The 12,517-nt window shown below is 44.2% G+C and overlaps 1 protein-coding gene across 2 annotated transcripts in view; it reads right to left on the minus strand.

Annotated features, from left to right (window-relative positions):
- LOC126542062 (ankyrin repeat domain-containing protein 13D) overlaps positions 1-12,517 on the minus strand; it is a 70,597-nt gene that overhangs the window by 51,825 nt on the left and 6,255 nt on the right. For both annotated transcript variants that reach the window (XR_007601751.2, XM_050189053.2), the window contains exons 4-7: positions 9,817-9,862; positions 5,868-5,921; positions 3,886-3,975; positions 2,993-3,182 (exon numbers count right to left, since the gene is read on the minus strand). Coding sequence is in view for 1 of the 2 variants with exons in the window: in XM_050189053.2 (XP_050045010.1) it covers positions 2,993-3,182; positions 3,886-3,975; positions 5,868-5,921; positions 9,817-9,862 (380 nt within the window). In the remaining variant the exon portion in view is untranslated. The remainder of the gene's footprint in view (positions 1-2,992; positions 3,183-3,885; positions 3,976-5,867; positions 5,922-9,816; positions 9,863-12,517) is intronic.

Here is a 12,517-nt window from a genome sequence, read left to right on the forward strand (position 1 = left end):
CCGCTGGTTCCACATGAATTTGATGGTAAGCCTTCACTAGGTGGATCTTGGAAAATATTGTTGCTCCATGCAGTGGTGAAGAGAAATCTGCAATGTGCAGAAGTGGGTAACGGTCCGGCACAGCAGCACTGTTGAGCATACGGTAATCTCCATAAGGCCACTAGTCTCCAGGAGACGCCTTGGGCACCATATGCAGTGGAGTTGTGCAAGGGCTTGAGGAAGGCCGCTCGATCCCGAGTTCGAGCATGTGTTCAAATTCGCTGCGTGTGATCTTGCTGCAATCAGGTGGTAAACGACGAGTTTGAGCATGAATGGGCAGGATGGTTGTAATGGTATGGTGAGTGGCGTCATGTTTGACCGGCAAAGGGAAGTTGGCTGGTCGAAGAAAGGATGGAAATTGCTCAAGAAGTTTGATGTAAACTGCCTTCGGCAATGAGGTGTTGACAGAAGTGGCACTCTCGAGGCTATACCAAGCACAGAAAGGCATGTCAAAGCAACGACGAGGTGTTTGCAGTGCATGTCAACTAAGAGGTTGTAGTGGCACAGGAAATCCGCACCAAAGATGAGGTAGGCAACATCAGCAATTAAAAAATCCATCAGAATGTCCTGCGGAGGCCGAGGTTGAAGGACAGTGCTTGTTCCCCATGGGTGGCAATGGGGGCCTAATTGGCAGCTTGTAGTCTTGATTGGACTTACCGGCGCTTGCGAATCGCAGCTGAGGATGGGATGGCACTGACCTCCACACCAGTATCCACAAAAAAACGCAGGCCTGTGGTTTTGCTAGTCACGAAGAATAAGCAGCTGACTTCGGCACAAGCACCACTCGCCGACTCTAGTAGTGCTGCGGGGATTTTCTCTGAAAACGACTGGGTGCTGTGCACTTTTGTGCCGCGTTACCGAAGGTGCGATGATACCAGCACTCGCCTTGCCGTGATGAGGATGGCGAGTGGCTGCGCTATGAAGAGCGCTGGCGTCGAGTAGATAGAGTGGCGATCTGGTCCGACAGTTTGCAGATCTCCTTGCAGAATTCATCACGCAAGCTTTGCAGGGAGGGCGAGGGTGGCACAGTGGATGCATCTGAACGTTCTGCGGGTGAAACCGTGGCACTTGATGCGTCCATGACGAAGTCAGCAAGTTGGGCTAGCTGGGACACGGGCAAACTGCTAGCGGTCAGCAGAACCATGCGGACGGAGGTGGGCAAATGTTGTAGGAACAATTCTCGAAGCAAATCTTGATAGAAAGTGGTCGCCTTGTCTCCAAGGGGATGTTGAAAATAATGCAGGAGCTGTGAAGGTTTGTGATCCTCGAGCTCTTCAGTTTGGAGAAACTGCTGTAGCCATCACTGTTCCGACAGTGTCGTGCATTTGAGAAGTTCACTTGTGAGGATGTCGAAAGGGTCTATCGCTAGGTGTTGAAGGATCCAGACGCGAAGCTCAGTGGCAATTATGGGCGGCAGCGAGGATACGAGATGGTTTAATTTTTGAGTCTGCGATGTGACTCGAGCGATAGTGAGCTGGCTATTTACTTGAGCTATAATATATATTTTGTCACTGTGCATCATATACAGTTGAACCTCGCAATAACGAAATCGGCGGGAAACGCGAAAAAATTCGCTGTCGCGAGAATTTCGTAGTTGCGAAAAGGGACACCACAGATAGGTAATGCATCGCAGAGCAAAACTTTACTGTCCAAATTCCGTTAGCCTACTTTGCAAGCTTTGCTCAAGGATATAGAACCACATTGTTGACAGTACAAAGTGTGCCGCATGCGTCGACCAGCAGTGGCAGTACTGCCGTAGCCCCGAATTCTCGGTCAACTGCTTTCGGAGATGCGATTACTTGCCGAGATTTTGCGTAACCCGGCACCGGATGCAGAGCAACAGCGCATGCAGCAGCATTTCTCCAGCGCGCACGCTGTAGCCCCTAGGCGCCGCCACGGCCGGTACCGATCGCAAAAGTGATCGTATCTCGTGTACGCGAAGGCAAACGATTGAGATAACGGCCCTTTCGCGCAAATCTACATAAGGCTTAGAATCCGCACACGATGCCTGTCGGGTGGCACCAAAGCCAGCGTTCTTGAAGCAAGGGATGCGTATTCCCGGATGATCGGTCAATCATGGCCCCATGCGTGACACTCCATAAGCCGCGACCGCCATCTCAAGCGCCATAAACAAACAATTCCACGTAGGTGGGACGTGGATTTCTTTGTTTTTGCTGCATTTTTCTCACCGAGGCGCACATTACGCAGTGCACTGCCGCGATCGGGGATTGTTGTTCGAAACGCGCGTCCAGTTTGCGTTCACTCTCGCCTTACGCGATTGGCCTAGGCCTCGCCAAGTCGTCAACCGCGGGGAACGCAAAATGAACGCGCGTTTCGAACAACGATCTCGCCTGGTAGGCGTGCAAACACCGTCGTCACATGTCAGTAGCAACGTGCGTGCCGCTCATGGTTCCGCTTCAAACGGGCGATCAACAAACAAGATGGCGGCCATGACGTGTTTCCAGCGCACTGATCGCTTCCGGCGCTTGGTTGTTCTTGTGAACAAAAATGGCGGCGCCCACACAAGTGTAATGTTGTGGTATTTTACGCAATTTTAATGCAAAACAATCGCATTTGAGCACATTTTGGAGCCTGCTAGCCTTACGCATTATGCGGAGTTACGTTCCGGCAAATTTCGTTGATGCGGGATTGCAGTACAGCTACATTTCGTTGCCGAGGGGTACGAAATGCATTGAATCCTATGGGCGTTCGCCGGGGATACGAAAATGTTTCGTTGTCGCGGGAATTTCGTTGTTGCGGTATTTCGTTATCGCACGTTCCGACTGTAACTCTAAAACTATAACAGCGACACAAAAAGTATGTATTGCCAAATTTGGAATCCGCATAGAAAACTCTATACATGACTGAATTTTGAAACCTCTAACACAAGAAATAAAAAAAAGCTTGTTTCGAGGCGTGTCCCCCCCTTAATAAGCAGCACTGTCCTTCTCACCTTTCAAAGCTGATCTTGTCAGTGTCTATGTACGTGGCCACCACAGGAGAGGTGAGGCGTGCAGAGATGGCCTCCTGTGAGGGCCGCAAGCTCCCCGACAGGTCCACATATTCGGGTGGCAACACCTGCATCTGGTCTACGTGCACCTGGCAGCCATCGTGGTCCACTTCCATCATCAGGGCAAGATCCTCTGAGCAAAGATAAAAAAAATTCAGTGGCGAATCAGTGGTAAATGTGAAGAAAATGCGTTAGCATTATGTCGCACCTCTTTGAGGTCCTGTATCCATAATTTAAACTGCATTCACTACATTGCAAAGTGTTGTGCAGGACCTCCCTCAGTACACGTCTTGCCTCTTCGAGGAGCGGTAAGCAACCAACTGTGGTAGTCTGCTTCGAACCAACGTCAGTTGCACTATATATATATATATATATATATATATATATAACCTCTACTACATGGCCGGCTTCCTACACTTCACACACATACACTTTTTTCCACTGACACTCCTAATGCTAATACACATTAAAAAAATTAACACACTGTTAAGCTGAAGATAATAAGTTCAGTTGTAACCTATGGCAGCCACATCAGGATGGGAGTGGAATGCAACAATGTAAGAGCCTAGCGACTTATGCATGCGTTAAAGATCCCCAGCTGGTCAAAATCAGTCTGAATTTCTCTTTCAATTATGGCATCCCCCATAGCCAAGCTGTGTCTTTGAAAAACTACATCAATTAATATTTTTTAAATTAGAATAAATTATCCTATTAGGTACCACAAAATTCATATCTTTGTTCAGCTTCTGTCACATTGACTTTACCCTCTCAGTTGCTCCCTACTCTATCGGGACCTCATGAAACCTTGGCATGTTCGGAGTAGATGAAAAACTGACCTTGTCCCTTGAATATGTAGCTCCTGCGCCCACGCTGCCAGCTGGACTGGTCAAATCCAAGCAGAGTAGTGTCTATCCGTACGTTAGCTCCTGGAAGGGATAACAAACAAAACAGCATTGTTTGTACAGTGCACTGTAGAATGCCCTGCCTTGATCAATTCTCACGAGCTTGGATGCAAACATGCCGCTGCACTCAACTTGGTGCACCTTACAAACTTCATTATGCACGCCAGCAAAAGGTGCCATTTGAAACTTTTCGAACGTAGTAAGACAACCTGCCCAATCTCTATGCGATGATCTCCAATTTTTCCAGTACTATTCTCATAATGTCATGTGGCCTTGTTTTTACTCAATATGGCTGGGCTGTCTTCACTCATAAAAATGATTGATTCTGTCACAACAGAAACAACACAAAGGAGGTAGAAAGGTGCAAAAGTGTGGAAAGGACAGCTTCTGATTACACATAACACACAGGGAATAATAAGAACTCTTTGTTGAAAAAGATTTGTGAGCTAATACCAGACACATTCTACACCTTTCTTAGGTGCTATGGGGCATCTTTAAAGGCCATCTGCAATGAAACTTCAGACTGCATAAAAAGCGAAATTTTAGGTAATGCAGATATACATAGAGCAGCCTCCCCCGACAAAATTTTGCAGTTGAAATACAAAGGGATGCTTTACAAAGAACCCTGAACACTTAGAAGCACAGCAATTGGGCATGACCTCCAAGATTTGGCGACCACAGTGTGCTGGAAATTTCAGAGGCCATAATATAGGGATTTGTGCTGTATCCACTAACCACCAGGTGCCAGCATTGTTTGCTTAGGTGCTATATGAAGGCTGTCAATAAGAAATTTAGACAATTACCAGCCCTGCAGCTTTGCCAATAGAAAATAGACAGTAGACTTCCGTTAATTCAACTTCGGTTAACTTGATTTTTCATTTAATTAGATCCCGACAGAAAGTCCTGGCTGGCACCTATGGGCCCTAAGTTTCGTTATTTCAGTCCTAAAATTGCCCTTTGCCAGATAATTCGAACTTGACCACTCAGCATGCATGTGCCTGACTCCTATGGTGACCCAATAGCGGCCTTTTTACTGCAGCCTCTGTCTCGGCAGAGCTTAGGGGACACACTCCCATTGAAAATGCCTATTTTCGGCCTGCCCTTGGAAGATTTTCAAGCAATAATGGCAGCTCACAATGACTGATTACGGCATTTACCTGATTATAATATGTGCCCTTTTTTTAAAAAAGGAGAATTGACCAAAAAATGAGTTCACAAAGTCCGTATGCTTTGCCGCATAACACAACTGTGTCGCAGAGAAGCTGACATCAGGAAATCGGCTACCAGTATGGAACACATATTACACCCTTGCCCATTTTTCTTGATAAATATCTGATGCATGTTCGACTTCTACTTTGTTTAGGAACTTCAATGTTATCTCTACGTTAGTTTTTCACTTTGTACACATAGAAAACGAGCGCGCGTTTGGTTCAAGGTCGTGTTAGAATCGGGCAAATATTACCACATGAATAGGCAGTGTATTGGTGTTTTTTCTACATCCTGTTTCATTCCATCCGCTCGATAATTTGATCAATTTCGTCGGTCGCGTCAGGGTGAAATTGATAGATTTCAACTGCATATGCCACTCATATATAATTAATTTAGCCAAAGCGAAATTTCGTTGCAGTTGGCCTTTATGAACAAAGGGCCAAGAAGAATGGAGAGGATGAGTGAACCATGGCAGACAATACTTCATTCTTTAGGGTTTCAACATCAAGGTAAAAGTGTTACGAGTCCACACCACTTTTCATGGTAGAAAGAAATCAGTTATCGAAGTGCTCTCTTGATAATCAGCTGCTGAGCTGTCACCCAATTGCTTGGAATGTGGTTTCTACCATTTCAAGCTTTAAGATTACGTGTGTAATAAATGTGTCAGAAGATCTTACACAAGAACAAATAAAATGTGCAAGGCTCACCACTCTTGTAGACCTTGTAGGTGTCGCTTGGACACATCCTGGATAGAAGTGGTACTGGAAACAACAAAAATGCAAACAACGCAATCGTACAAGCACTATAGGCAGTACAGTCAAATTACATCATCACATACGGCAAAGACTACAAGGACTCTGCAAAGGCAAATTAACATGCCTCTTGTCAAACAAATTGTGCCTCTACTTCTGTGCACCAGCGGTCATGTCATGTCCAGCCAAGAATACTATTGCAAAAAAAAAAGAATAGCCACAAAAGAATTTTTATGCTATTGCATTGCTCAAGCCCGCGAGAATTTTGATCACACTTCGTGGTAAGGGCTTTGAATTGTGCGAAGGCAGATTTTATAACACTGCCTTTAGATGGATAGCCTATAGAGTATCTATCTGCTGCTTTAGATGTCTTTTATTAGAAGCCCTTAGTGTCTTGATAACAGAGAACGGAGTGTTGGCGAGCATAGCTGGCGGGACATTATTCCAGTCACACTGTACAACCAAACGGCAGTCGCTTATTGAAATGAAGAAAACTAGAAACAGCACCCAGAAACAATGACCAGATATGGCCAAAACTATCGTAAAAGTTTTATTGCTGCACTGGCTGACCTGCACAATACATTTCACATGTAAACCCTGAGTCTGCAGACACATTTTCATGCCAGCACTGGCTTCTGCCCAAGCAGGAAAAAAATTGTGCAGTTTGTGTACGTTCAAGCTCGCCTCACAATTAGCTTCTTACGCTTTCAAGGGTCATACTGATCCATCTATTCAGTGCGAGGCACACCAAGGCCACACTTCTGGGCACACATTCCAAAAACTACACTTCCGTAAGTGCCTTCTGTGATTGACCAACACTGATTCGATCAACTCGTCATCACACCAATTGCACAATCACGAGTGAAACGCACCCAAACACCAGCCAATCGAGAAATTCTCTCGCGTAAAACACGTCTTGTGAATGAAGAAACTCATGTTTTAGAGCTGCAGTACAATGCCGAGCAAGTGCCCACTCAAAATTCGGAGTGAAAGTGAAAATTTTGGGGTGGGTGCCTGTTCGGTTCAAGGGTGAAAATTCAGGAAGAGTATGTGATTGGGTAGGCACTTGCTTGGTCCAACCGCAGAAATAAAAGTGGTGCCAGTTTTGTGCTATCAGCCCATAGTTGCCAATGTTTACTAATGCATTCACGCTAGTATGCACACTTATTCCACGCTAAAGCTATTAAAGGACTCCTCCGAGTCTGAATAAAACAAGACGTTGGCACACCTGTCCTTGAAGGGCACTAGAATCACAGGGTGCCGATGGTGATGGAACATTGTTGCTGCAACCTTAGCAAAATGTTTAGCTTACCCAACACATGGGATTGAGTGCTTGATGTTTGCAAATTTTATTTTATATTGCTTCAGAAGCAGGGGGTGATGCCGAATTGTGACATGCGCGCATGCTTGCTATCTTATTTTATGGTAGTGTAGCAGCAAATACACAACTTTCAAGTGTAACTTGTGGGGACACTTGACTGGCATGTGTCCCCCGATGTTATTTTCCCGGCATGCCTCTTGTGTTTCCTGTAATCAGGCTTCTCCATGTGGCTTGCACCACTGGCAGTTGGTGTAGTTGCAAAATAGTATGAGAGATGGCGCGAATGTTGCGCTACTAATGCCACCTAACAGTATGCGCAGAAGGGAGTAACCTGCAACTCTTTGGCATGGAGGAAGGAAAAATATAAGAGGGAGCATTAGATCACGCAGCCAGCCTTGACAAGTGAACGCTCCATGAAGCCACAGTGAAGCCACAGACCCAACATGTGACCTCTTGTGTCGAGATCACGGAGCAAGAATTGAGATTTGCCAGGACGTTTCTGGTTTCCAGTAGCTATGCCAGTAGATTTTATTTGGTGCACGCTTGTTTGGCTGCCCTGCTGTGGCTGCCTGCAGAGTGGGAACACTAAAACCAACTCTGCACTTTAACGTGCAATCACGTGTTGGGCCAACACATTTCGCTTTAATCGCGTTGCGGTATACTCCCTCCTATCTTTCTTCTTCTTCCATGCTCTTTGGATTGCAGTCAGCAATAAGCATGGTTGTTTCGTGCGCGCACCGGCATGCTTCGCAGGACCGTTCAGCAAAAGGCTTTGGAGTGGGACACCAAGATGGATGAACACAATCATTCCAATGTGCCACTGTTCCTGTGACAGTACATGCGAACGATTAGGCATTGGTGTTCAATATGGGGGCGAACATATTCGTTCTATATGCTGTCACGGTGAGCTGGTCTTCCTCAATTCTTCAGCGCCCATCAGAATGTTCTAGTGATAGTAATTCAGCTGGCTAAGTTGGTGCATACAAGGTGCAATAAATATTCGTTTGATTATTTGCACTGCTAAGTTGTCATTCCTTTGTCCCGAAAGCATGTTTGAGACCCCACAAACTACGGCTGCTAGACAGGCTTGCTGGTTGCTGGATTCGTGAAACATATTAACTGTGCAAAATTACATGGAACACAACACGAGGACAGCGTCCCAGACAGCCCAACGAATATAGTGCATATCCCCTCTTTGCATCCCATTTCATTTTGTATTGGCAACATGTTTCATGAAACTTTTAACTGAAGCCTGAATGAGGATCATTGTGGCGTTTTTTTTTTTGCAAAGAAAAATATTAATTTTATGACTATACATTATTGTAACGTACATGACTACTACGGTAAGTAGAAGTAGCGTGGCACAGCCTATCTGAATGTGCTGTGCTGTTGCCTGTGTCAGCAGCACATTTTTCAGTTTTTCAGTGTTATTTCACAAAGATGCTCTAAGCTGACAGGTCTTTCAAGATGGTGCTAAGACTAATATGTGCCAAAGCCAATCCACAACAGGTTGAAGAATAGCACAGAGTGACTTTGGATTATGTGTGTGTGCACTACCTTGGTAACCTCCACACACCGGAATGGAAACATTTTTGCATAAACAGCCCAAAATTTCATAGATGGCAGAGCCCACTGACCAAAACTAAAATGGTCTACACAGGATCCTCTGCTAGTTGACAAGTTTTGCTCACAGTCTTTGCGCTGTTGCTGCGTGGGCACCGTGCTTCAAGCCAGCACACCAAGGACATCCTACGATGCAGATAAATGCTATCACATTTAACATGACGAGTGCAAGGTGTGAAAGAGATACATGCAGCACTTTGCCCACTGTGCCATTTGTGGTCCTCAAAGTTATTGATTGTTTTTTATTTCCCCTCGGTTGCCACGCAGCATAATGTGGAGGTGAAATCACATGCGAGCACAGAGGCCCGTTTCATGCAGATACTGCAACAGTGACTAATGAAACATATTGTCCTTGAGCCATCGTTCATAGTCTTTGGGTCGGGGTCAAAGCTTCACACACCTAAGTACACCTTCACCGATGCCTTTGTCCCAGGGTAGGTCCAAAGTAGGTCACATAATATAGTAGAATGCACCCTTCTAAATAACTTTTTTCAGAGGGCCATATATATAGAACCAAGACGATGGGAAAGCATGTTGCACGTGCTCAACATGCTGCTACTGTCACTGTGGTCAGGATTCATCAACACTACAAGAAATATAGTCTATTAGAGAGGTTCTACTGTGCATGACAATGTTTTTTGTTGTTGTTGTTGTTTTGCTTTAATTTAGAGGTATGCTTGAAGCTTGAGGACTCCACTCTTGTGGGTGAGGGTGAAACATTTTGCTCTTGAAAGATATCGTACAGAAGCATGAGTAAATATAGGTTAATGCCTATTGAGAGCCTGACACATTACAGCAACTTTCTTAAGCAGTTAGTTGTACCTACTGCAGATTAGAAAGCTCCAAAATCAGCTCAACCTGTTGTTGCTTTTGTGATTCGCTGAATCTGGAGCCACAAGTTTCATTTCAAGGTTTCATTTTCAGCACAGTAACTCTAGTAGGATGCTTTGCTTGACTTACCCCAGCTTGTAAACTCCCATTTCATCTCAACATAGAAGTCCGGGGTCTGAAGAGAAAGGAGAAAAGGGGGGGAGGGGGGCATTCCAGGTTCAGCACAATAGCCTACATGCTCTTTTACACCAACCTTAAATCAACTACGCTAATCTTCATTGTTGTTAAAAATAAAACAAAGAACTCCAAAAATCGTGTTTTACGTTTTCCTCCTCAGAACCTTTAAAGGAGAACTGATACATCTTTTTTTTACTTGCTCTATTTTTTTTAAGCATTTGATGAATGTCCAAGCCCTCTAAAATCTAGAAAAAAATATGGGCAAGCATCAGAGTGCACTGAGTAATTTAATATGATACTTGTTTCTACAAAACAAGTTTGGTTTGAGTACTTTTTTTTTAATGGGTAATCCCATCCTACCTGGCTTTACTGTAACAGGATGTCCCGATAATGTAAATGATGCCAAGTGTGGCATTTTGTGACAAATTTTAGTCTATTTTACGCTTGGAAACTTTGACTCGTACATGTCATTTAGATCCCACAATCTACCTAACTGTGCACCTACAGCTATACCAATGCATCAATGCTTCCACATGCCATTTGCCAGTGCGATAAGTTTCCAGACAGCACAGTTACAGGAACTAACTGAGAGAAATATGCATACTCTCAGTTAATCCAAGCTATTTCTTTTTTTCTATTCCGAAGAATTGTGGTGCAGCACTTCCTTCTCTCAGTCAAATTTTGCGTTGTGTCAGTATCCGTCTTTCGACTGTTGACTGAATTGTGCTCCTACTTCCTTTTTTAAGCCCCTGGTTGCTTGTCGCTTATATGCTTGTATATTTTTTATATTCTCCTTGCTGCTGTCGCAGTGATGCTACTGGCCCATGCTACTTTGGAGCAGCTTCTGGAGCAGCCAAAAATGCTTTTCAAAACAGTAAAATCGAATTGCGAAGCAGGATTAAGGAAATCGATTGAAAACTTTCGATATTATAAAGTCCTCTAACATTCAAGTAGCAGTAATTCTGATAAATCTAATGCCGACTAGGCAAATATTTGCTTGCATAGGTCGCTTATGTACTTTGACAAACACAGCTTTTGCGAACAAGTAGAGCTGGCAAACAAATATGTTTTTTTAGCTTTGACGAATATGGTATATAAGCTTTATTTCAAAGCTTGAGTGATCAATTCCAAGACAACTTTAATTTGTTTGATTCTTCAAGAATGCTTCCGTTCGAAAACATTCATCATCAAATTTGACACTCAGTAAGATAATTTCACATTCATAGGTGGGAGTCTACAGGGTGTCCAAGCTAACTTTAGCCAGAGTTCAAAAATATGCTAATGTCACGTAGCTGGACAGAATCAAGGTAATGTTGTTTGCCATTGCTTGGAGATATTCAAATTATTTTTTTCATTCTGCCTCATTAGATAATTAGTTTGATGTAATACATTCTGCGGAAACCCTCAAGGTGGAGATAAGTAATTCATATAGGAAAAATGAGACATCGACCAAATCGTAGAAACTGCTAAAAAGGAAATCCATGCAGGTTCCCCGAAAAGAAAAGCCTTGCAGTTGAAGAAAAATTCATCCTGGACCGGCACTCGAACCCGGGACCACAGTCTTTCCGGGGCAGCTGCTCTACCATCTGAGCTAATCAGGTGGCTAACAGATGGCAGGGCAAAGTCGATCTTATCAGCAACTCAAAGCAAAGGCAAGAGCTTGACATATTACATTCTGTAGAAACCCGCAAGGTGGAGAGAAGTGATTAATAAAGGGAAAATGAGACATCCAACCAATCGCAGCAATTGCTACAAAGGAAACCCATACGAGTTCCTTGAAAAAAAAAGCCTCGCAGTAGAAGAAAAATTTGTCCTGGTCCGGGTCTCGAAACTGGGACTACCGCTTTTCCAGGGCAGCCACTCTACCATCTGAGCTAATGGGTTTCCTTTGTAGCAAATGCTACGATCGGGTGAATGTCTCATTTTCCCTTTATTAGAGAATCAGTCTTAATTACCTAATCAACTTCTCAAATATTACGATTAGATGAAAAGTGTCAATAAAAGAATTGTAGAGCGACATGAAAGACTCCCAATACAGTTTTCTGTTGCTCAATACATGCTACATAAAAGTGCTTTTCTGAGCGTGAAAGAAGCCCGCAAGTGCAAGCAAAATTGCTGCACCACTGGCCGCTTCAGGCATTTTGCGTGTATTCGCGGAATTTTCATTTTCTGACATATTCATCACAATAATGTTGGTAATAAACAGTATATAGTGTGTCAAAATGCAATATTTTGCTATCAAGTTTGTTTTCTCATAACAAAACAAATCTCTGCTCTCGTCCACAAACTGACTGGCCTTCACCCATTCCTTCCTACACTTCTCCCAACATTTTGAAGGGAGAACCCAGGGCTTTGCAGCACATGTACTCTGCTTGGGTGAACAATCTTGCTTTCCATGGAACTGTCCTCAATGGAAACAGTGGAGGGGATAACGACCCTCCCAGTCCTTTTTGTGCCCTGGGCACAATACGCGCAATACTCTCTTAACTACCGAGTGCAATTTCTCAACACTGTTTGACTGCTGATGATAGGCGGATATGTGTATAAGCCACACCCCACAACTCTCCAAGAGTATTGTCGTTAAGGCACTTGTAAAGACCATCCCCTAATCAGCCTAATTTCAACCGGAAAACCAATTCACGCAAATGTGGAG

Source organism: Dermacentor andersoni, chromosome 3 (genome assembly GCF_023375885.2).
Source record: "Dermacentor andersoni chromosome 3, qqDerAnde1_hic_scaffold, whole genome shotgun sequence".
NCBI lineage: Eukaryota > Metazoa > Arthropoda > Arachnida > Ixodida > Ixodidae > Dermacentor > Dermacentor andersoni.